The sequence below is a fragment of the Boleophthalmus pectinirostris genome, unplaced genomic scaffold (assembly GCF_026225935.1).
Source record: "Boleophthalmus pectinirostris isolate CB_2022bp ecotype Guang Dong unplaced genomic scaffold, ASM2622593v1 HiC_scaffold_3, whole genome shotgun sequence".
Classification (NCBI taxonomy): Eukaryota; Metazoa; Chordata; class Actinopteri; order Gobiiformes; family Gobiidae; genus Boleophthalmus; species Boleophthalmus pectinirostris.
In genome coordinates, this window is record NW_026571299.1 from 7323809 (window position 1) to 7347952 (window position 24144).

Sequence of the window (24144 nt, forward strand, 5' to 3'; positions counted from 1 at the left end):
GTTTAGTCCCTTTGGTCTGTGTAGCTAATTTTTTTTATAAGTCAAAGTATTTTAATACGGCTTGTCAGAATGTTAAGTGAACTTTTAATTGTTTAGATTAATTAACATAAATCAATTTTTAACAGATTTTTATTTATTTATTTTTTTTTTTTTTTATTTCACAATTTGAAAAATACAGTCTTACAGGATTTTTGTTCGATAATAATATCCTCATCAGACATACACTCGGGTACATTCACCTACATTTGACATTTACCTACATACTTTTTTTTTTTTTTTTTTTTTTTTTTTTTTTTTTTTTTTTTAGAATTAAATAAACCAGAATTAACGTTGTAGCGCAGAACCAGGGTGTGCTTTGAGACGTTTTATTATATATATATTTTTTTATTTTTTTTATTATTTATTTATTTTATGTTTTGTTTATTTTTTATTTGTATGTTTTGTTTGGTTGTTTGTTTTCGTTAATTAATTTTTATTTATTTATTTATTTAAACCGGTTTTTTTTTGGGGTACGTTCTGTCCTGGCTCCAATCTCTTGCTTCCTATTGGCTCGCGCGGCTGTCAATCAGCGGTGACGTAGCGCCGGCGCCCCTCCCCCCTGTCGCGGCTGGAAAAAAAAAAAAAAAAAAAAATTGAAAGTTTCCAAGATGGCGGCGTAGGACTGCTCTTTCGCTGAAAACAATAGAAACCAAACACACGGGAATATCTGCATTTTTACGCCGTTTTCCGTCGGGCCCGGAGCACACACGTCCCCGGCCCGGAGCTGACCGGACTGGGGGGCCATCCGACGCGGCTGCTCGGCGGAGGAAGCTTGAAAGTACCATGTTTTGTTTAAGCGTCTGAAGGCAAAAACACAGTTAGCAGCTAGGCGGCTAACTGCTAACTCCGCGGATCAGCTGTAGCAACAACCGCAGCCTCGCAGTAAGTTTATTCATTTTGCAAACTTTTCAAACATTCTCAACTAAAACAGTGTCACCGATCGTGGATTTTTCATTAGATTTACCCATGAGAGTGAGATCAAACTCAACAGAACGCTAACCATGCTACCAGTGCAAAGAGAATCAAACTTTGTGACAACTTTGGGCTGCCTTTTTGACTCTAGTTTCACCGGATTTCTCATCTTTATAAATGAAATACGAGCTGAGGCAAAATCGGATTACGAGTGCCAGATATTTCATTCGGATTCGCGTGTTTTTATTTGGATTTCGTGACGGTGCAAGTTTGATTTAAGAGTAGAGGAATGTGCCAAAGGTGCTTCAATACAATGGCATTTGAGTGAGTTGGACGGGGGCGAAAGAATGGGGCTGTTCTAGTTTTTTCTCATACAAAAACCTCCTACACGTTATTAGTTTTGATGCTGCACGCACGCCAAGCTTTTATATTGACGAGTGAACCATCACTAAGTGGAAATTTATGTCCGTAAAATCTGAATCACTGTGTGCAGTTGCGCTGATAAACCGCAAGAAGTGCAGAATTCCACCCACGTTTATTACAGGGCAAATCACAGGGCTAATTTTGTAATCAAAGTACTGTTATATCTGTACGGGGAAGTCTCAGTCCTGCTGGCAGAGATTGTTTTCACTTTGGTCTCGTTTAGTCCATGTTTACGCCTGATAAAGTTGCATTTTTTGGTTTAGTCTTGGTTATTCGGTTCATTCATGATTTGGGCTGCAAGCATAGAGTGACCATACGTCCCCATTTACCCAGGACAGTCCCAGTTTTGAGCCCTGTGTCCCCTGTCCCAGCAGATTTATACAAAACCAGTGATTTGTCCCAGTTTTATGCAAGAAATGTCCCTATTTTTCACCATTTTGATCTAAACCAGGACTAAACTAAGACTAAACCAGGACTACATCAACTCTAAACTAGGACTAAAACAGGACTATCACTAAAAAGGAGCATAAATTGTAGTTTGTTTAGCCAAAATACTTAAATCTGTGTTTGCGAATGACAAAGCAAAAAAATGCAGCAACAAAACTCCCTCATATTATGACTGACACGAGAATGCACAATCTTGCACGCTCTTTTCAATTTTATTTATACCAAGCATAGAGTGACTAGATGTCCCTGTTTACCCTTGACAGTCCCAGTTTTGAGCCCTGTGTCCCCTGTCCCAGCAGATTTATACAAAACCAGTGATTTGTCCCGGTTTTGTACAAGAAATGCCCCCATTTTTGACCATTTTGATCAAAACCAGGACTAAACTAAGACTAAACCAGGACTACTTCAACTCTAAACCAGGACTAAAATAGGACTATCAAAATTTTTTTGACTAATCTGATCTCTGCCAACAGTAAAGAGCAGAATAATATGTAATTTGTTGAGCCAAAATACATAAATCTGTGTTTGCAAATGATCATAAAGCAAAAAAATTTAATAAAAAATGCAGCTACAGAAGTCAGATTATGACTGATATATGACATGAATGAATGACAATAAAGCAAAAAAAAAAAAATGCAGCAACAAAACTTCCTCATATTATGACTGACACGAGAATGCACAATCTTACACGCTCTTTTCAATTTTATTTATACCAAGTATAGGGTGAACAGATGTTCCTATTTACCCGGGACAGTCCCAGTTTTGAGTCCTGTGTCCCCTGTCCCAGCAGATTTATACAAAACCACTGATTTGTCCCAATTTTATACAAGAAATGTCCCTATTTTTGACCAATTTGATCTAAACCAGGACTACATCAACTCTAAACTAGGACTAAAACAGGACTATCACAATTTTTGACTAATCTGATCCCTGCCAACAGTTAAGAGGAGCATAAATTGTCATTTGTTGAGCCAAAATACATAAATCTGTGTTTGCAAATGACCATGAAGCAAAAAAAATTAAAAATGCAGCAACAGAAGTCCCTCAGATTATGACTAATATAAGAATACACAATCTTATACGCTCTTTTCAGTTTTATTTATACCAAGCATAGGGTAAACAGACGTTCCTATTTACTCAGGACAGTCCCAGTTTTGAGCCCTGTGTCCCCCTGTCCCAGTAGATTTATCCAAAACCAGTGATTTGTCCCGGTTTTGTACAAGAAATGTCCCTATTTTTGACCATTTTGATGAAAACCAGGACTAAACTAAGACTAAACCAGGACTACTTCAACTCTAAACCAGGACTAAAATAGGACTATCAGAATTTTTTTGACTAATCTGATCTCTGCCAACAGTAAAGAGCAGAATAATATGTAATTTGTTGAGCCAAAATACATAAATCTGTGTTTGCAAATGATCATAAAGCAAAAAAATGTAATAAAAAATGCAGCTACAGAAGTCAGATTATGACATGAATGAATGACAATAAAGCAAAAAAATGCAGCAACAAAACTCCCTCATATTATGACTGACACGGGAATGCACAATCTTACACGCTCTTTTCAATTTTATTTATACCAAGCATAGGGTAAACAGATGTTCCTGTTTACCCAGGACAGTCCCAGTTTTGAGCCCGGTGTCCCCTGTCCCAGCAGATTTATCCAAAACCAGTGATTTATCCCAGTTTTGTACAAGAAATGTCCCTATTTTTCACCAATTTGATCTAAACCAGGACTAAACTAAGATTAAACCAGGACTACATCAGGTCTAAACTAGGACTAAAACAGGATAATCACAATTTTTGACTAATCTGATCCCCACTAACACTAAAAAGGAGCATAAATTGTACTTTGTTTAGCCAAAATACTTAAATCTGTGTTTGCGAATGACAATAAAGCAAAAAAATGCAGCAACAAAACTCCCTCATATTATGACTGACACGAGAATGCACAATCTTGCACGCTCTTTTCAATTTTATTTATACCAAGCATAGGGTGACTAGACGTCCCTGTTTACCCGGGACAGTCCCAGTTTTGATCTTTGTGTCCCCTGTCCCAGCAGATTTATCCAAAACCACTGATTTGTCCCAGTTTTATACAAGAAATGTCCCTATTTTTGACCAGTCTGATCCCTGCCAACAGTAACTTGTCATTTGTTTAGTTAAAATTCAGAAAAGCTGCTCAAAACATGACAAAAAACACAAAGAAAATGTGACTATACTGACTCATACTAGTGCTGAGAGCGTAACAATTTTCCTTAATTACGCGCTCGTTCCACAATTTTATTATTATTACCGATTTTATTTTGAAATTGCGGTCAGCCTATGCAAGCAACTAGTGACTCGGCTCTTTCATGGCATCTGAATCTTCTGGATCCGTTCATTTCGAAAAGTGGTTCCTTTTATGCTTATTTATACGACAGAAGCCGACGTTAGAACTCGTTTTAACAACACAGACAAATGACCGAGGCTCAGATTTGTTTAAAATGATTCAAAGGTTCTTGTGTTGGTTCAGAATTAATCACTACAGAAAAAAAAATCATAACTACAAATAACTAACGATTATTTTGTCAAGGCAGTAATTTTTTAGTTTTTATTTTTGGATCGTCGAATTTTCCAACAATTATTGCCGTAGTACATTCAGCTTTTTAATCTGTTTTTAACAAGAGAAAGGGGAAAAAGCGAACTGAAGGCTTCTGTGTCGAGACTATTTACATTTAACACTGCCTCTGACTTTTACTTTGTCATTTCTGTACAGCAGAGATAGTGATTTTTAAATAATTAATGGTAATTTTAATAACCAGACGAACCCTTAATACCTTTTAATCAATATACATGGTTTACTTTTTTATATTAATTTGTTTAGAATATGTGTATAATGTAATTTAGAGCTCCATTGATTGTGATTTAGTCCTGGTTAGAATAGATCTTGAATAGTTTTAGGTTTAGACCTGATGTTATTAGACTTTCAGGGTTGTCGTAGTTTTTATATTGTATCGTCCAGTTGTCGTCTTTGGATCAGAAAAGATAAAAAGAACAAAAAAAAAATCCAACTTCATTCTGCGCTGTGTGGAGAATGTGTGCAGAATGAAGTTGGAATTTTTTTTTTTTCTGCTCCTCTGTGTCTGCTCTTCTGTCTCTACTCCTCAGTCTGTTTCTGTCTGTTTCTTTCTCTGTTTCTATCTCTGCTCCTCTGTCTCTACTCCTCAGTTTCTAATCCTGTTTGTTTCTACTTCTGTCTCTACTCCTCTGTTTCTGTCTCTGTCTGTCTTATTCTGTTCTCTACTCCTCTGTTCTGTCTCTCTCTCTGTCTTCTCTGTCTTCTCTCTCTGTCTTGTCTCTCTCTCTGTCTCTCTTCTCTTGTCTCTGTCTCTACTCTGTCTCTCTCTGTCTGTCTCTTGTCCTCTTCTCTCTGTCTGTCTCCTCTGTCTCTTCTCCTCTGTCTCTGTCTCTGTCTCTTCTCTGTCTCTCTGTCTCTCTCTGTCTCTGTCTCTCTGTCTCTCTCTGTCTCTACTCCTCTGTTTCTGTCTCTACTCCTCTGTTTCTGTCTCTACTTCTGTCTCTACCTCTGTCTCTACCTCTGTCTCTCTCTGCTCCTGTCTCTGCTCCTGTCTGCTCCTGTCTGCTCCTGTCTGCTCCTGTCCTCTGCAGTAGTTCTTCCAGCGCTGTGGGGCGATTGTAAATACTGTCCTGTCCACAGCAGATGGGGACATTAGCAAAACAATAGAGTTGTCCATAAAAATGAAGTGAGCCGCAGACACGGGCCGAAGTGAGAGGGACGGCGTGACGAGGACTTCACTGAAAGACTCACTTTTCTCTGCACAAGTGAGACTCACTGAGAAGGGTTTAGGCCTGTGTGAGACTTCCACAGAGTTTACTAATAAAAACACAATTCTGCTGCAGTACTGGCCGACTGAAATATGAGTCCAGAAATGTATTAGGAAGACAAGCACTGGGGTAGTCTTGGTCGAGTCCTGGCGTAGTCTTGTTTTAATCTTGGTTGAGTCTTGTCTTAGTCTTAGTCTTAGTCGAGTTCTGGCTTAGTCTTAGTCTTAGTCGAGTTCTGGCTTAGTCTTGGTCGAGTTCTGGCTTAGTCTTAGTTGAGCCTTGGCTTAGTCTTGGTCGAGTTCTGGCTTAGTCTTGGTCGAGTTCTGGCTTAGTCTTGGTCGAGTTCTGGCTTAGTCTTAGTTGAGTCGTCTGGCTTAGTCTTGGTCAGCTGGCATAGTCTTGGTCGAGTCTTGGTTTAGTCTTGGTCGAGTCTTGGTTTAGTCTTGGTCGAGTCTTGGTTTAGTCTTGGTCGAGTCTTGGTTTAGTCTTGGTTAGGGATGGGCATTCGGTGAAATTTTCTTAATCGATCGTCAGAAGAATTAACGATCGATTATCGATTAATCATTAACGTTTTTATATTAAAATGATCATCATTATTATTACTATCTGCACTACTAATCTGCATAAATAAATTCAAATTTACGACATATAAACCGTAACCACTCTGGAGCCACATCAGCCCGTTTGACATTATAATGTGTTTAATTCAGTTTTGCGCAGCTCACACAGAAACAAAACTTAAAACCGCATCGCTAATTTGCATAAACTAAATGAAGATAAAACTACAGCTCTTGTGTCGCTGATGCGGTCAATTTCTGTTGGATTAAAAGACATGACTCAGGTGAATACAGGTTAGTGTGACCATATTTGCGTTTGTCAAAACCAGGACACCGTACGGGGGGAGGGAGGTGGGAACTCGTCATCGACATTGAGCGACTCTCACCTGGCAAAGCTTTTTCCCACTGGACACCGAAACATATGTGCTGCTTTATACACTGTGCACATGGACTCACACTTGTCCCAATCGGAAAGCGTGGACTTTCTTGTACAAATCATCGTTGCACATCATTCGCATTTGCACTTCAGTACGCTGCAGACTGACCGACTGTTTGTGTCTCGCTCCTTCTGAGTGCAGAGAGCTACATGTACTGACTCTATTTGGTCACTCTACGCTACGCACAGCAACCTACATTCGGTTTGTCGATTAAAATGAATGTAATCGATGAAATTCTTAATGATCAATTATCGATTAATTGACTAATCATGCCCATCCCTAGTCTTGGTCGAGTCTTGGCTTAGTCTTGGTGGAATCTTGGCTTAGTCTTGGTCGAGTTCTGGCGTAGTCTTAGTTGAGTCCTGGATTAGTCTTGGTCGAGTCTTGGTTTAGCCTTGGCTGAGTCCTGGCTTTGTCTTGGTTTAGTCTTGGTTTAGGCTTGGTTTAGTCCTGGCTTAATCTTAGTTGAGTTCTGGCTTAGTCTTAGTTGAGTCCTGGTTTAGTCTTGGTCGAGTCTTGGTCGAGTCTTGGTCTAGTCTTGGTCTAGTCTTGGTCTAGTCTTGGTTTAGTCTTGGTTTAGTCTTGGTCTAGTCTTGGTTTAGTCTTGGTTTAGTCTTGGTCTAGTCTTGGTTTAGTCTTGGTCTAGTCTTGGTTTAGTCTTGGCGTAGTCTTGGTCGAGTTCTGGCGTAGTCTTGGTTTAGTCCTGGCATAGTCTTGGTTGAGTCCTGGAGTAGTCTCGGTCGAGTCCTTGGGTTAGTCTCGGTCGAGTCCTTGGGTTAGTCTCGGTCGAGTCCTTGGGTTAGTCTCGGTCGAGTCCTGGCGTAGTCTCGGTCGGGTCCTGGCGTAGTCTCGGTCGAGTCCTGGCGTAGTCTCGGTCGAGTCCTGGCGTAGTCTCGGTCGAGTCCTGGCGTAGTCTCGGTCGAGTCCTGGCGTAGTCTCGGTCGAGTCCTGGCGTAGTCTCGGTCGAGTCCTGGCGTAGTCTCGGTCGAGTCCTGGCGTAGTCTCGGTCGAGTCCTGGCGTAGTCTCGGTCGAGTCCTGGCTTACTCTTGTAAATTTGTGTGATAAAAAATACTGTGAAAAGCAGACAACTTAAAGGTCCTATATTACACAAAATTGACTCTTACGAGCTTTTAGTCCTGTTGTTTCCTCCTCAGAAACAGACCCTGCATTGTGTTTTGATTCATTCACATACTCTGTTCCACCTTGTGATGTCATGAAGTGGTAGTTTTCAAATTAACAGCTCCTTTTACCTTTAGTTCAGTAGAGATCGGCAATTCCTGCTCTGAAATCATCCAAATGATTCTAGAGAAGGTGTATGTAGTTTAAAAACACTGTTAGGGAACTTCCTGTATTACCACATGACATCACAAGGTGGAACAGAGTGTTTTTAGTTGGAGAGGAGAACTAAGGCCCCATCCACACGAGTACATATTCGAGTTGTTTTCTTTGCAGATGCAGTGTTTTCGTCCACACTAATCTTCTAATTGAAACTAATTGAAAACGGCTCCAGAAACAGAATGATCTGGTACCGCCAGCTCCCTCCAATTCATCTGTGTTTGAACCTCGTTGTTGGTCCACGAAAAGACTGTTTTCACGCCTGCCATCTTCCTCGGCCCAAAATTGGCTGCTGCATCTTCAAACATGTTGCTCCACTTACTTTTTTTTGTTTTGTTTTTACCACCCACGTGACGTCATGACGCCAGCCTAGTCGTTTGTCTAGCGTTTCAGGCTTTGATTGCGCACACAGAAACGATGTGTTTGGACGCAAATAATTTCTGATACAGTGATTCGTTTCAGTGTAAACGTAACCTAAATCTGCAGGGTTTGTGTGTTAAACATGTGTGAATGAAACAAAACACAACTCCAGTTCTGTTTGTGACGAGGAAATAACATTATTTCACCTGTAACTTGTATCAGGGTCCATGTCAGTGCAGTTTTGTCCCTTCTACAGAAACGTCAGATGAGTTGAAGTGTGCGTGACCTTTGACCCCTGTCTCTGTCCCTCCCTCAGGCTCGTCCCTATGATGGGCGACTGTGTGACCCCCAGGCACAGTGCGGTGATGGAGCGGTTGCGTCGGCGGATAGAGCTGTTTCGGCAGCACCATCACAGCTGCGAGTCCCGGTACGACCGAGCGTCTCTGGAGCGACTGGAGCTGGAGCGGCAGCAGACCTACGCCCTGCACCAGCGCTGCCTCCAGGCCAAAGCCAAGAGGAGCAGCAAGCAGAGGCAGAGCCAGCCCAGTGTGGGAGAGGCCCCCGGAGGGAGGGGGCCCGAGGGGGCGGAGGGGCCCGAGCAGAGCCGCAACACCACGCTCATCGCTGTGAGTCCACCTGTCCAATTATTGTGTTTGTGTTGTTGTGTATACACTAGATAGGGCTGCATGATTATGGGAAAAATCTTAATCACCATTATTTTGGTCAATCTTGAAATCACAGTTATTCAAATGATTATTTTGTAGTTTAGTTTTTAGTTACACGATGCATTTATTTAGCGTTTCTCTCTCTCATAAAACACTTTGAAATAAATATAGGCTAAAAATATGTAACTTAGAGCAGTTTTGAAAAATTAATAAAATGAACTTTGAACCAGGGTTGGGCAGTATCCAAATTTTGATTTTTGTTAAATCTTCTCAGGATTTTACCGGGGTATACAGTATTATGGTATTATCGTATAACCAAAATGTTTTAGTACGACTTTGGTAAGCTACAAAGCCACGCTGCTTGACCTTTATGACTTATAATCTCTGATAAGTTTTACATGAACCATCAGCTACACATTCTGTCACTGAAAAAACACACACAAACATATTCCACTGAGTCATGTCCTTTAGTCCGACAGAAGCTGAACCACATCAGTGCACAAGAAGCGAGTTGTTTTTTATCAGTGCTTTATAGTTTATGCAAATGAGCCGTGTGGTTTTAAGTTTTGTTTCTGTAAAACGTAAACAAATGTGCGCCTGAAACCAAAATGCTGCCAAATTGCAAAAGTACTATTATTTATTTATTTTTTGGGGATCAACTCGCTCGCAGTCGGACTTGCCGTCTTGTCTTAGTCTCCCTTATGAGCATCGCGTAACAATGGAACGAAACTAATCGAACATCATCTCCCTGCGCCGTTAAAAGAAACATTATAGACAATACACTACTTAAATCGGGATAGAATTAAATAAAAAATACAACCACACATTAATTTGTGTTGAGCAAACAAATGTAGGACCTGATATAATTATAATATTATATCAGGTCCTTATGCCCTGCAGATTTTTTTAATGACAGCAATGAAACTGATACCGATGCTACTTTTTGATACTGTGGGATACTGTAATACCGCTCAACTGTACTTTGAACATGAAATAAGGCATAGAAAAATATAAATGTATCCAAAATAAACTATATGTCAATCTGCTATAATCTCTATATTTGAAAAATTAAATAAACATACTTATTTATATAAAAAATATCCCAAAATAAACTTTGTTAAGCTTTATTGTTTCAACTCGATTATATGAGTTTAGAGATCGTTTGACACACAAATTGAAATCTCAATCAAAATTCAATTAATTGGACTGTCTTAATACTAGAGCTGCTTTTGGATCCGATACTGATACTTGGCCTCAGTCTGTTGAACCAGGGACCAGTCTTGTAACACAAATTTTTCAATTCCGATACCGATCTGCCAATACCAGTGCAGAGACATATTCTAAACTAAAATAAAATATGATAAAACTGATCTAAATGTGCTATGTAGCTGTTATTCATTTCTGAAGAGACGACTGAACAGTTAACTCAGGATAAGAGCTAAACCGATATTTAGAAGCAGATTTCTGATCCAGCGGTTCTAAAGTATCAGACCGGTGCATTCCGAGTGTGGATAAAGATAAAATCAACAGTGAGCTCAGAGCACATGGACAATTATGCACAATTATGTTGTCAGTCTATGCAGTTCATTCGACCAAACTTCTGCTTTCACTCCAAAGACGCGACACAAATGTTCTTTTCTGTCATTTTTAGTATTTTTACAAAAATACAGTATCTGTGGTTTGAGTAGTCGCTGAAAATGAGCCCTGAAAAAATGGAGCTTCATCTGAGTTTCACACCAATATTTGCTTTAATCCTGGGTTAGTACAGGTTTAGTCCAGGTTTAGGCCAAGTGCAGTCCAGGTTTAGTCTAACTATAGTCCAGGTTTAGTCCTGGTTTAGGCCAACTGCAGTCCTGGTTTAGTCCTGGTTTAGTCCTCGTTTAGGCCAACTGCAGTCCTGGTTTAGTCCTGGTTTAGTCCTGGTCTAGGCCAAGGGGAGTCCTGGTTTATTCCTGGTTTAGGCCAAGGGAAGTCCTGGTTTAGTCCTGGTTTAGTCCTAGTTTAGTCCTCGTTTAGGCCAACTGCAGTCCTGGTTTTAATCCTGGTTTAGTTCAGGTTTAGGCCAGGCGCAGTCCTGGTTTAGTCCTGGTTTAGTCCTGGTTTAGTCCTAGTTTTGTCCTGGTTTAGGCCAAGGGCAGTCCTGGTTTAGTCCTGGTTTAGTCCTGGTTTAGTCCTGGTTTAGTCCTGGTTTAGTCCTGGTTTAGTCCTGCTTTAGTCCTGCTTTAAGCCAAGTGCAGTCCTGATTTAGTCCTGGTTTAGGCCAAGGGCAGTCCTGGTTTAGTCCTGGTTTAGTCCAACTGTAGTCCTGGTTTACGAAATTATATATTTTAATATAAAAGCCGCACCTGAGTATAAGTCGCAGGAAACACCTAAACCATAAAAAAAAAGTGTGAGTTTCAGTCTGAAAACTACAGAAGTGGCTGATCATGAGCCCTGAAAAATGGAGTTTGATCTGATCTTCACACCAATATTTGCACCAGAGCTACCCTATAATAAACTAAGAGTGTAATAATTATTTCTAACAATTTTTGGCTTAATTTGGATAGGCCCAGTATTTCCAGAGATCATAATTGTCGTTGTAGAGACAAGTTAAGACCTTATTTACACAGTGCACACAGTTTCCCAGAACATTCTCAAATATAATCTGTGTGTTTTAGTCTGAAGTTGAGTTTTTGTGTTTTTCTCCGTAGCTCCAGGAGACTGTGAAGCGTAAGATCGAGCGCGCTGGTTCTCCTCCGGGGCAGGTGAACGGCTTTGGGGACGGGTTTCCTCCAAATAAAAAGCAGTGCCTGGACATTAGCGCCACCAACGGGTCGCCCCTGGACTCTAAACTGGGCCTGATCGAGTCCATAAGTGCCAACGGGAAACACGAGAGCAGCGATGGAGATCCAGGAGCGGACTTCCACCCCAAAGAGATGAAACAGGTAAGAAAAAGTTGTCCACGTTTAGTCCTGGTTTAGTCCTGGTTTGGGCCAACTGTAGTCCTGGTTTAGGCCAACTGTAGTCCCTGGTTTAGTCTTGGTTTGGGCCAACTGTTTAGTCCTGGTTTAGTCCTGGTTTGGGCCAACTGTAGTCCTGGTTTGGGCCACTTGTAGTCTTGCTTTAGGCCAACTGCAGTCCTGGTTTAGTCCAGGTTTAGGCCAACTGCAGTCCTGGTTTAGGGCCAACTGTAGTTCTGTTTTAATCCTGGTTTAGGCCAACTGAAGTCCTGGTTTAGTCCTGGTTTAGTCCAGGTTTAGGCCAGCTGTAGGCCTGGTTTAGTCCTGGTTTAGTCCAGGTTTAGGCCAACTGCAGGCCTGGTTTAGTCCTGGTTTGGACCAGCCGTAGTCCTGGTTTGGACCAGCCGTAGTGCCTGTATTGGGCCACTTGTAGTCCTGCTTTAGGTCAACTGTAGTCCTGGTTGAGTCCTGGTTTAGTTCAGGTTTAGGCCAACTGCAGTCCTGGTTTAGTCCAGGTTTAATCCTGGTTTAGGCCAACTGTAGTCCTGGTTTAGTCCTGGTTTGGGCCAACTGTAGTCCTGGTTTAGTCCTGGTTTAATCCTGGTTTAGGCCAACTGTAGTCCTGGTGTAGTCCTGGTTTAGACCAGTTGTTGTCCTGGTTTAGGCCAGTTGTTGTCCTGGTTTAGTCCTGGTTTGGGCCAACTGTAGTCCTGGTTTAGTCCTGGTTTAGTCCTGGTTTAGTCCTGGTTTAGTCCTGGTTTAGTCCTGGTTTAGTCCTGGTTTAGTCCTGGTGTTGTCCTGGTTTAGTCCTGGTTTAGTCCTGGTTTAACCTGGTTTGGGCCAACTCTAGTCCTGTTAAGATGGTGGATTTGAAAAATGTAAATGTCAAGTCCAGATATCATCAAATCAAAACAAAATAAAGCCAAATACATTTTTAAATCCTCTGAGCTCTTCTAAATAAACTCTTGTGTTGTGCCCAGGAGCCAGACGACATCCTGCCCATCATGCCCCCGTCGGGCTCTCACTCCGCCAGCCTGTTCCCCGACCTGAACCTGAACGAGCAGGAGTGGAGCGAGCTCATGGAGGAACTCAACTGCTCCGTGCCGTACGAGGACATCCAGGACATCCTCAACGACGACTTCGAGGACCGCAAGGACCCGCTGGAGCTCACCCCCGGAGCCTCCACCGACCCGCAGGGACCAGGGGCCGGGGCGGGGTCGCAGGCGGCCGCAGGGGGGGCTCTGTCCGGGGGTGCGGGCGGAGCGGGGTCTGGGGCATCTGGAGGAGGGGGCAGACAGGCCGGTCCAGGTCTGATGCCCCCGGATCTGTCCACTGTCAAATCAGAGTATTCTCCGGCCGCTCTGGTATTTATTTATTTTATTTATTATTCAGTTATTTATTTTCCATTTTGTTTGGTTTGGTTTTATTCCTATTTTGCCATCAGTTAGATTTATTTTTGTTTAATTTTAGATTTTGTTTTGTAGAAATTAGTGCTGTCAAGCGATTCAAATATTTATTCACAATTAATCTCATGAATATCACGATTAATCGCAAATTAATCACACATTTTTTGTCCCTTGAAAAATACTCTTATCAACATGGAAAAGTGGATAGGCTTTGTGCAAATGTTTTTCTTTTTTTTTTTTATTGCAACTGTGTTTGTAACCGTGTTTGTTGCCCCAACGCTGCTGTACTAAGGGCAATGACGTCATCACACGGCGCTGTTTGTTTACATGTGGAGCAGCAGAGCTAACGCTTTTAGTGTAGAAAATAAGTCCGGCGGCAGAAATATTTATTAAATAGTGAGACCGATATGAGTCCTGCTGCGATACTCTCCTCCGTGAGTGTATGGAGATAAAAACAGCTCGAAGCAGTGAAAACAGCTGGAAGAGAGCCTGTAAAATTTTTGTTTCTGTTACAGTATTTATCAAAGGTCAGCGTGGATTCGCCGTATATTTTGGAGCGGACTTTATTTCATGTTTTCCTTGTATGAATAACATCAGTGCACCTGACAGGGCTTCTCAGTTTTGTACAAATTGTTTTTCTGTTTACAGACGGATGCTGTAGTTTTTCTAACGTTTCAGCAGTGGCCACAGCTTATGAAAAAAAAGTTTATGATTAATGCTGTTAAAATTGTTTTGTGTTAACTTGTAAATAAGGTGATGTTTTTGACAGCACTAGTAGAAATGTTTCAGTGACTATGGCAACAGACATGAGCGTATGAATTAATGTTACTGTGTTTATTCTCTCGACAGGACTCTCACTCTCCCATGGTGAACATCCGCTCCTCTGTCCCTCCCTCCTCTTCACATCCCAACTCCTCGCTCCCTAACTCCTCGCTGCCTAGCTCCGCCCCCTCCGCGCCCCCACCCTCCTCCACCTCGCCGGCGTTACACCCTCAGTCCCAGGGGTCCCGGCCGCTCCAGAACCACCTGCTCCCCTCCAAAGACCTGACCCCGGCCCAGCAGCTGCAGCAGCTGGCTGCGCATCAGAGGCAGCAGCACCTCCACGGAGCCCTGCAGCACAAACAGAACCAGCCGGGGGCCAAGTTCCACCCCGCAGACGCAGCACGGGCACCCGCCGGCCTGGGCACAGATGGGAGCCACAGCGCAGAGTCCCATCGGAGGAGCCTTCAGCATGGACAAGCCCACCAGCCCCTCTGTGTACCAGCAGGACATGATGTACAACCCTGTGAGTGTCTCATTGAGCTCTGAGTTCTTTCAAAACATCTGTGAAAACTAAACTTGTGTCAGAATTAAGCTGCTTCCATGCACCAAATTTATAGTTATGATATATTTATATTAATATTATTTTAACCTTACACTCTTGCTGTGAAGCTCGTCTGCTGTTATTAGCGTTATAGTCGTACAGTCTCAGTGTCACTCTTAAGTTTTCTGACCAGGTCCTGGCTCAGATCTGACATGGTTAATTTAGTCCCTGTTTACACAAGAACGCTTGTGGGTAAAAACGACAAAATATTTTATCAGAAGGGCCCTTTGTTTAGACGCTGACTGTGTTTTTGGGGCTTATAAATGCAAAAATCAGAAGCCACCCTCCAGAGTGGAAAAGTTGAAAATGCTCCGCTGTAGTGTTTCCGTCTACACTGCCCAAGACACAAAACTCTGCTCAGGTCACGTACGTGTTTACGTCACATACACAGTACACAGAAACAAACATGTCGGATCATTTCCTCTGGCAGCTCTACTAAAATTACAGGAGGCTCCCAACAAAGGTACAGAATCTGCAGAGATACTATTGGTGAACAGAGAAGGATCTGCAATCACCTCTGACAAATTCTGGATGTACCAGTTGGTCGCAGGAGAGTCAGACGGATATGGACGAGACCTGGAGAACCAGTCGATGGTGGGACAACTTTGCGGAAGGAGTAGCTGATGAAAATTGCGTGGTGTGAAAAGTTCCATATGTCTAAAAATGCACGCAGATTTCCTCCTGAAAACGCTCGTCTAAACTCGGAATAAAAAGTGAAGATGCAACGCCACTTTCTGTTCAGACCATCATCATATAAACGTAGCCTTAAACACTGCAATAAATCTCACATTTTGCACATCTTAATTTTGTACTTTCTTTCTTACCGTAGAACCAGAACCAGCTACTGTTACCCTCTCAGCCCGGGAAAGGCTCTCCGAAGGCGGGCACTTTCCACCAGGGCGGTCCCCCGGTGATGGGCCACTCTCTGGGTCACCCCGCTCCTCCTCAGCAGCAGCAGCCTGGAGCTCAACTCAGCTACAACAACACCAAGCCTCTGTCCCACTACGAGGCCCGAGCTCCACCGAGCAGCGACCAGACCAAGAACCAGCTCATGAATCTCCTCAGACAGCAGCAGCAGCAGCAACAACAACAACAACAGCAGCTCCTGAAGCAGAAGAACCTGGGCTACAGGCCACACCCACAGCACCCACAACATCCACAGCACCCTCAGCACCCACAGCACCCACAGCACCCACAGGTGACTGCATTATTCTACTGTCAAGACAATAATTACACTTTACCAGACCTCTGTATCCATTTGACCAAACGCTCTAACTCTTCTTCAGTATGTTTGTATAATCCTGCTTTTACATTTTCAGGAGCAGAACAGTTTTGGTGGCTCCGCTCTCCAGCAGCAGCAGCAGCCTGGCCCTGGCGGCGCTGGGATGGGCGCCGGCGCTACCATGGGGGCCAACCACGCAAACCCCGCAGCAGCTATGGGCGGAACTGCAGCGTACATGAACAGCCAGCAGATGGCAGCAGCACTCAAACAGCAGCAGCAAAGGCAGCAGCAACAGTACCTGCAGAGGCAACAGATGATCGAGCAGGTACAGACTTCAGAGGATTCCAGCTCTGGTTTAGTCGTGGTTTAGACCTGCTTTAGACCTGGTTTAGTCCTGCTTTAAACCTACTATAAACCTGCTTTAGACCTAGTTTATTGACTCTTATCAAACTTATTAATTGCAGAGAATTACCTAGATTATAAATTATTTTTTTGGTGACTTTTGGTGAAGTTTATCATTTTACTTCGTGGTTGGACGTGGGCAGCAGATTTGAGATGCACAGAAGTCATTACATAATTGTTAGCTAGCAACCATAATGTAAACAAGAGCCAAAACCTGTCTACAGCAGAAGTCTTCAATGTTTTTCAGACCAAGGAGCAGGAACCCCCTACTATATATATCTATATATTATATATCTATATATAATATCTATCTAATTGTGTTTTATATTCAGTTGGGCCTAGTGCCGTGTATAAACAACTACACTGTTATTGAGACAAGAGAGATGTGATGAAGGAGCGAATAGACAGAACCCACTGAAAATCTGTTCATCCTTCAAAAAAAAAAAATAAATATATATATATATATATATATATATATATATATATATATATATATATATATATATATATATATATATATATATATATATAATATGTCTCATCAACCAAAGATTTTGCAACCTTCTCCCGCTGAGGACCTCTGGTCTAAATTACACAATAGTTTATCAGGAAGTATGAATGTTACTTTAACTGTTATATACTTGTGTGTTTGTAGGAGAAACAGCGTCAGCAGCAGGACCAGCAGATAAAGAGGCACCTGTCACGTCCTCCTCCCCAGTACCAGGACCAGAGCGGGCAGCCCCCCCCTCAGAACGCCTTCACCCAGCAGCAGTTCACCGGTGAGACACGTTCAGCTTTAGGCACTTGTGTAACTTAGACTTGGACAAACAAGGGAAATTACTTGGACACAGGTGCTCACACATCACAGTATATTTCAGAAGCAAAGAGTAAAAATATGAAAATAGTAATAAAAATGAAAAATGAAAAATTACAATACTATTAATTATTACTCAAGTAAATGTAAACAAAACTAAATCACTTTCTCTCTTTTAGGTTCATCTGCGTCAATGGGAGGCGTCGTTTCTCTGGCCTCCTCTAACCCTGCCTCCCGGATGTTCCCTCCACCCCAGGGCATGATGGGAATGGGTGGCACCTCAGTAGCCCCGCCCACGAACCCCCAACAACCTCCACAACCTCAGCCTCAGCCGGACATGCTGGCGGCGAACGGCATGTACAGCAACCCCAACATGAGCCAACAGCAGCAGCAGCAGCAGCAGCAACAGCGGCAGCAGCAGCTCTACCGCCAGAGTCTCATGATGAAGACGCAAAACAATGCCGCCATTTTAAAACAGCAGCAGCAGCTCGGGGTGAGACTTCCGGGGCAGATGGGACCCAACATGTCCGCCGCGCTCAACGCCAACCACCAACCGCCGCAAAACGTCACGTGGAACCAGCAAATGGCCAACTCGCAGCTCGCAAACCAGCAACTCCCGAACCACAACGCACAAATGCCCAACAGTCAGCTCGCTGGCCAACAAATGCATAGCAACTTTAGCAACGCCGCTCAGAACGCTTTCCACTTACAGCAGCAGCAGCAGCGGCTACCCAAGATGCAACAGTTCGCCCCCAACCGACCGCTCAACGCCATGAACCCGGGACAGCAGATGATGCAGCGGGCGCCCACCAGCTTGTCCCAGCAGCAGCAGCAGCAGCAGGGGGCGGACATGGGCGCGTTCGGGCAGGGGGGCGGGGCCAGGGGGGTGGCAGCTGCGGCGGCGGCGGGCACGGGACTGCAGTGTAACTACGGCGTGGGCAGGACGAGCAGCCAGGCCCAGCAGCAGCAGCAGCTCTCCTGTGGGTATAACGTGGCGCAGGGCAGCTTCGCCGAGGAGAGCGAGCTGGTGGACTCTCTCCTGAATCGACAGACCAGCCAGGAGTGGATGGACGACCTGGACGAGCTGCTCGCCAGACACCACTGACGCTAAGGGGACAGGAAGGGGCGGGACTTACAGGGGGAGTAAACAGGAAGGGAGGTGGTGACGAGATTCCACCGCTCCACTGAGTTACAGTATTAGCTGAGGTTTTGTTGCATCTTCCAAGCAGAGATACAAAACCAAAACGTTAGGATTTGGTTTGTGAATAGTTACTAATATTTGGAGTTACTTTTGCCTCATTAATATTCACAAATGCACAGAGGGTGATCGACAAACAGTCATCAGTTTGTACATGCGTTTTGATAGCCACAGATGCAAGTTTAATACTTGTAAGTTGTATTTTGGTCTTTATAAACAGATGTATATTTTGTAAATATGCATTTTTTCATTTGAAAAAAAAAACATTTGTGAAACTAAAAACTGAATCACATTTGTGGATCACCAATTACTAACAATAACCAAAATATCATGATATCGTATAGTCAAAAGTCTCACAATAATATCGTGAACTGTCACAATATATCGAATCACAAGTTCCTTTGCTTAAATGCAGGTTTTATAGTAGCAACAGCTTATAAATATCAGGAAATACATATCCCATGATTCATTTCAATGCAGACAACATGAAGAGATGTTTTTTTTACTTGAATTCCTGACCCCACCTAGTGCCTCCACTCAATTTAATTTCTCTGCAGCGACTAGGTCAGGGATTGGAATACACTAGACCAGGGGTGTCAAACTCATTTTGGTCTGGGGGCCGTATCCAACCTACTTTGATCCCAAAGGGGCCGGATCAGAAAACTCATGTCATATAAACCCCAAAAATAACAATAAGTTCAAATATTTGTGCAGAGAAACACAAATCTATTATAGAAATCTTTTTTAATTGATTAACTCTTTCTTATTATAATATTATAATATTATGAACAACCTGAAACTTTAAGAAAAATTCAATTTCAGCATTTAAAATATTTTAGTAGAAAATCACCCAAGGGCCACATTAAAGGTCTTGGAGGGCCGGATCTGGTCCCCGGGCCTTATGTTTGACACCTGTGCACTAGACGGTTTGCAAAACCCCCAGAAATGCGAGTGGCTGAGACACTTTCATGAATCAAAGGTTTAGAAAATGTTTTGTTCAACAGTAAAAAACTGGAAAAAGTGTGGTGTTCTAAAGCTTTTGACCGGTTGTGTACGTCATAGAGGAAACCTGTGAATCTGTGTAATTGGTGATCCACAAATGCGAATCACATTTTACAAACAGAATTCCTCAGTTTTACTTGTAAATGAAAAAAGATATATTTACAAATACACATCTACAAACATTAAATTTGCCTTTGTGGATATCAAACACATGCACAAACCAATGGCTGTTTGTAGATCAGCCTCTGTACATTTGTGAATATTAACGAGACGAAAGTAACCTCATACTAATAAGACCCTTCCAGTGTTTGCAAACAGAACTCCTGGTACACTTCCAAACACCAGCCCCTGTGTGTTTTGTGTGGGGGAGTTGGCGTTAACCTCCAAACACCGCAAACTATGAAAAAAAACAGAGATATTAGAAAAGATTATCACGTGTGGCGCTGCTCATGTTACACTATTTTCTCATTTGAGGTTTATAATGTTGTTTCCTCGTCACAAACAGACCCGGAGTTGTGTTTTCTTGTTTCATTCGCACACGTTTACAACACAAAACCTGCAGATTTAGGCTGAGTTCTTCTCTCAAACTGAATGAAAACTACCACTTGACATGACGTCACAAGGTGGAACAGAGCGTTTTGAGCTTTGGAGACATGGACAGACTAATAATACGAGTAACTCAAACACGTGTGAATGAAACGAAACACGACTCCAGGTCTGTTTTTGTCGCGGTAACAAGGCTTAAAGTTCTCAAGTGTCTTCAAGTAAACAGCTCCTTTTACTCCTTTTTAGAGACTGGCAACACTGTGGAGCACTTCCTGTATTACGGCATGACATCACAAGGTGGAACAAAGCGTTTTGAGTGTTTTGAGAGAAGAACTCAACCTAAATCTGCAGGGTTTGTTCGTTAAACATGTGAATGAAACACATAAACACAACTCCGGGTGTAGCAAAATCAGAAAATAGTGTAATATGGGCCCTTTATGCAGCAAGAACGACCGTCTTATTGGGTAAAATGTTTGGAAATATAATAAATAAATAATCTTTGGTGAAGTTTGGAGCTTAACGACGTGCCTGAAGTTCAACATAATGACCACCAGGGGGCACAGGTCCCAAAAGAACTCGTGATTGGTTCCAGTATGACACGTTTAGCATTAGAATTATAAGTGAAGACGAACTGGCCAGAAACAAATGCAAAGTTTAAATATTTTTGAAAATGAAATAATTAGAATAATAGACATATATGAAGTCAAATATATTTTATTAATAGAAATTAGACGGGCTCGGATACATATAAGTGTAATTAAGTTTGCAAAGTGAAAAGTTCCTGGAAATCTGGAATCTGTTCTTCTAATTTTGACAGTTTTATGCTGCTACAAACACGTTAATTTAAAAAAAAAAAAAGACACAAATAAATGTTATAATGGCCACTTGAAAGATTACGTAACATAATATAGTGAATGTATTTGAGGAGACATAAAAATACAGTTTTATTTTGGAATCCAATACGTGGGATGAAGTTATTTTAGTTGTGCGTCCGTGTTCTGATCGCTTCAGTTCAGATTTAGTTTCGTTCAAGTTTGTAGCAGCATAAAAACGTTCAAATGTTTGTTTTTTTTATTGACAAAACTGTGCTGTCCTTTGAAAAAAAAAAAAAAGGGGGGTATTATTCGAAATTGACTTTTTTGGAGCTTTCTATCATGTTATAACGTTGTTCCCTCATTGAAAACGTGCCTGAAGTGGTTTTCAGAGGCATCCGTGCATGTTTGATTAATCTAGCGATCTCTCCCAGGCCCTATTTAAACCGTAGGGTTAAAGATTCTGTACAAGGCTTCGCCCACAAGCCTACGTCATGCTCCCACACGACAATTAGGACTGCGTATCATTAAGAAGTTGCCGATACGATACGCTTTTCGATACAGTGCACTTTCGATTCAATACGATATTTTTCAAATCGATTCGATACGGTTCAGTGAAAAACAAAGCCTAAATCATGGCTGTGATACTAAAAGTCGACTACAGGGGGTGTCAAACTCAAATTTACAGAGGCCGAAATTAAAAACTGGGATGAAGTCGTTGGCCAAACTAAATATTTACTGACAAATTTCAACAATATCTGCGTGTTTGCTCTTCTTTCGAGATATGTAACGGTAAACCTTTTCTTACTAAAATAAATGTTTAATAATAGTTTTGCTTAAACATTGAATCCAAAACAAGCAGAATATAAAATAATAACAAAATTTTAAATAAATAATCTGTATCTGTAGCCGTTGGGCAGCTCTAATACATGTTTAATATGGTCTCGCAGGCCAAATATAATTATATTACGGGCCAAATTTGGACCCCGGGCCTGACTTTGACATGTCTGGTCTACTAAGTCCACTAAGTTTGTACAAAGTTAATATGAAAAACATCCATTTCACTCATCAAAACAGTGAAAATGTCAACAAAACTGTAGCTCTTACACCAAATAATTTAGTAAAATATACCTAAAAATACTCTTGGCGATATATCGAAACAGCAGCCAATGATATTGATGCTGTATCACCAAATTAAACGATTCGATATATCGATATTTCAAGTTTTTTGCACACTCCTAACGACAATTCTCCATAAATATACAAAAACAAGATATAAAACTGTACACTACGACTTCACAAACCTGACGCAATAATAAAGGTTAACATGGTGATTTAAACGTGTTAAGGAACAAATAATACCCCCTCTTCTCATCACATGTATGTATTTTCAGTTCAGATTTGTAAAAGTTCAAGGCCATAAAACTGTGTTCAGTGTTTGTTCTAGGGCAGTGGTTCCCAATAGGTGGTGCTGGTGCTTCTGGGGGGTCCGGAGAATGACCAAGTGGGACGCAAAGACATGAAAAAATGGCTTTGAAAATGTTTTTGTCTCTATTCATGCTTATGTTACAAACCAGGAAGACGTTTGGAAACATGCGATGACGACTTCTGGCTGTTCTGTTTGCGGTGAAGTCTGACAAAATGTAGGAAAAATGAGGATATGTACCGGTTTTCTTCATCTCCGTGTCGTTGTAGCGTCCCGTTATGTTCGGCGAATCAACAGTTACAACCAAACCTCAGTTTTTATCATTTCCCCACTGACGCAGAACTTCGAGCGCACTGGGTACCGTATTTTTCGGACTATAAGTCGCACCAGTCAAAAAATGCGTAATGATGAAGAAAAAAACATACCGTATTTTCCGGGCTATTAGACGCGCTCTTAAGCCTCCAACCCCATCAAAAAACGACTGCGCCCACAATCCAGAGCGCCGTATACATGAATCCACTCGGGCGTCCCAGCACGACTTCAGTAAACTACAAAGCCACAAACACACACGGAGCAGACAGCGACCGCACAGCGAAATACAGCCACAGACACACTCATCACTCCACGCCGACGAGGAACGGAACGGAGGAACGAACCGAAAAAGCGAGTGCGACGTGCCGCTTCTAGACACGACTGAACAACTGAGTCACTGCGAACACGCCGACAATCCAGCGATCCCAGACACACCCTCCCTACACGCCACAACTGAACAAAGCCCAGAGTCACCGTGAACGAACAAACAAACAAAACCACTCACCCATCACACTGTTGGGTTTCCTTTAAAGTCCAGTGCGGTTTATTTGTGAAAAAAGTTTGAAAATAGACCATTTAATGACAGTGCGTCTTATAATCCAGAGTGCCTAATAGCCCGGAAAATACGGTATATAAGTCGCAGTTTTTGGGGTAATTTTATTTTATAAACTCAGGGACCAGAAACTGACATTTCACGTTGAAAGGCAAGTTATAGTAACAACAATAGGCGTCTGGTATGTTAACATAACATATTAAGTTGTTCAAATAACTACATTATAAACAACAGAACATAAGTTTACCAAACTCTCCATCTCACTCCAAATCACAAAATCCATTGAATCCATTGAATTCTACCACCTAGTACCTCCGCTCAATTTTATTTCTCTCCGGCGACTAGGTCAAGAATCAAAATACAATAAATGGAAGTGCGAGTTTGGGCACCAGCCAATCAGCGAAGAGGAATACATTGTGTGTTGTCAATGATTCCCGAGATCGAGGATTTAAAGCCAGAATAAAGAGAATATTTGGTGAATTTTATCAAGGGGAAAGACGATATTGTCCTCCTTCCAAGATTTGGGAAAAGCTTAATACACCAGTTAGTCCCTTTAGCGGCGCCTTACATACGTCACGACCAAATAGCGGCGATAGGTAGGTACTTTATTTATTTAACCAATCGTCGAGCGAGCGAATCCTAACGCTGCGAGGTCGGACGGTTTCTACGAAGTGAAACGAAGTAAAACTGGCTGACGAATCAGACTAGACTTCTTCATCCGCGGTGTCACTTCTGAGCAACTCCACACAACTTCCGGTGTCACTGAAGTCCAGGCTTTGTCGATCCATCCAGTGACTTCAGGAAAGTTGCACGGTGCATCCTCCCGGTTATCGTGAAGTCATGTTCTCCATTCCCGCTTTCCGACAGTCCCTCACAAGTTTCTCGCTCACTCCAAACTTTCTTTCTGCTGCTCGATTAACGTTTTCGGCTGAATATTTGACAACTTGCAGCAGGACAGCGGCTTTTTCTGCTGAAAACTGTGGCTGTCAGTCTGAAAATGTTAATCTGTAAGTCGCACCGGAGTATAAGTCTTACCCAAACCATGAAAAAAGTGTGATGTATAGTCAGAAAAATACTGTACGTGCGATTAGAAGAGACGAGGCGCCAAATTTAAGATGATTCCAAACAGCACATACGTCTGCAGT

The 24144-nt window shown here is 42.2% G+C and overlaps 1 protein-coding gene across 1 annotated transcript; it reads left to right on the plus strand.

Annotated features, from left to right (window-relative positions):
* The first annotated feature begins 645 nt into the window (after positions 1-645).
* Positions 646-19298, plus strand: maml1 (mastermind-like transcriptional coactivator 1). The gene is given in 10 exon segments (XM_055160484.1): positions 646-921; positions 8656-8965; positions 11695-11928; positions 12924-13307; positions 14199-14498; positions 14500-14634; positions 15542-15910; positions 16032-16259; positions 16992-17115; positions 17330-19298. Coding segments are annotated over 9 exon segments (3000 nt in total). The 5' UTR covers positions 646-921; positions 8656-8665; the 3' UTR covers positions 18256-19298.
* The last annotated feature ends 4846 nt before the right edge of the window (positions 19299-24144 follow it).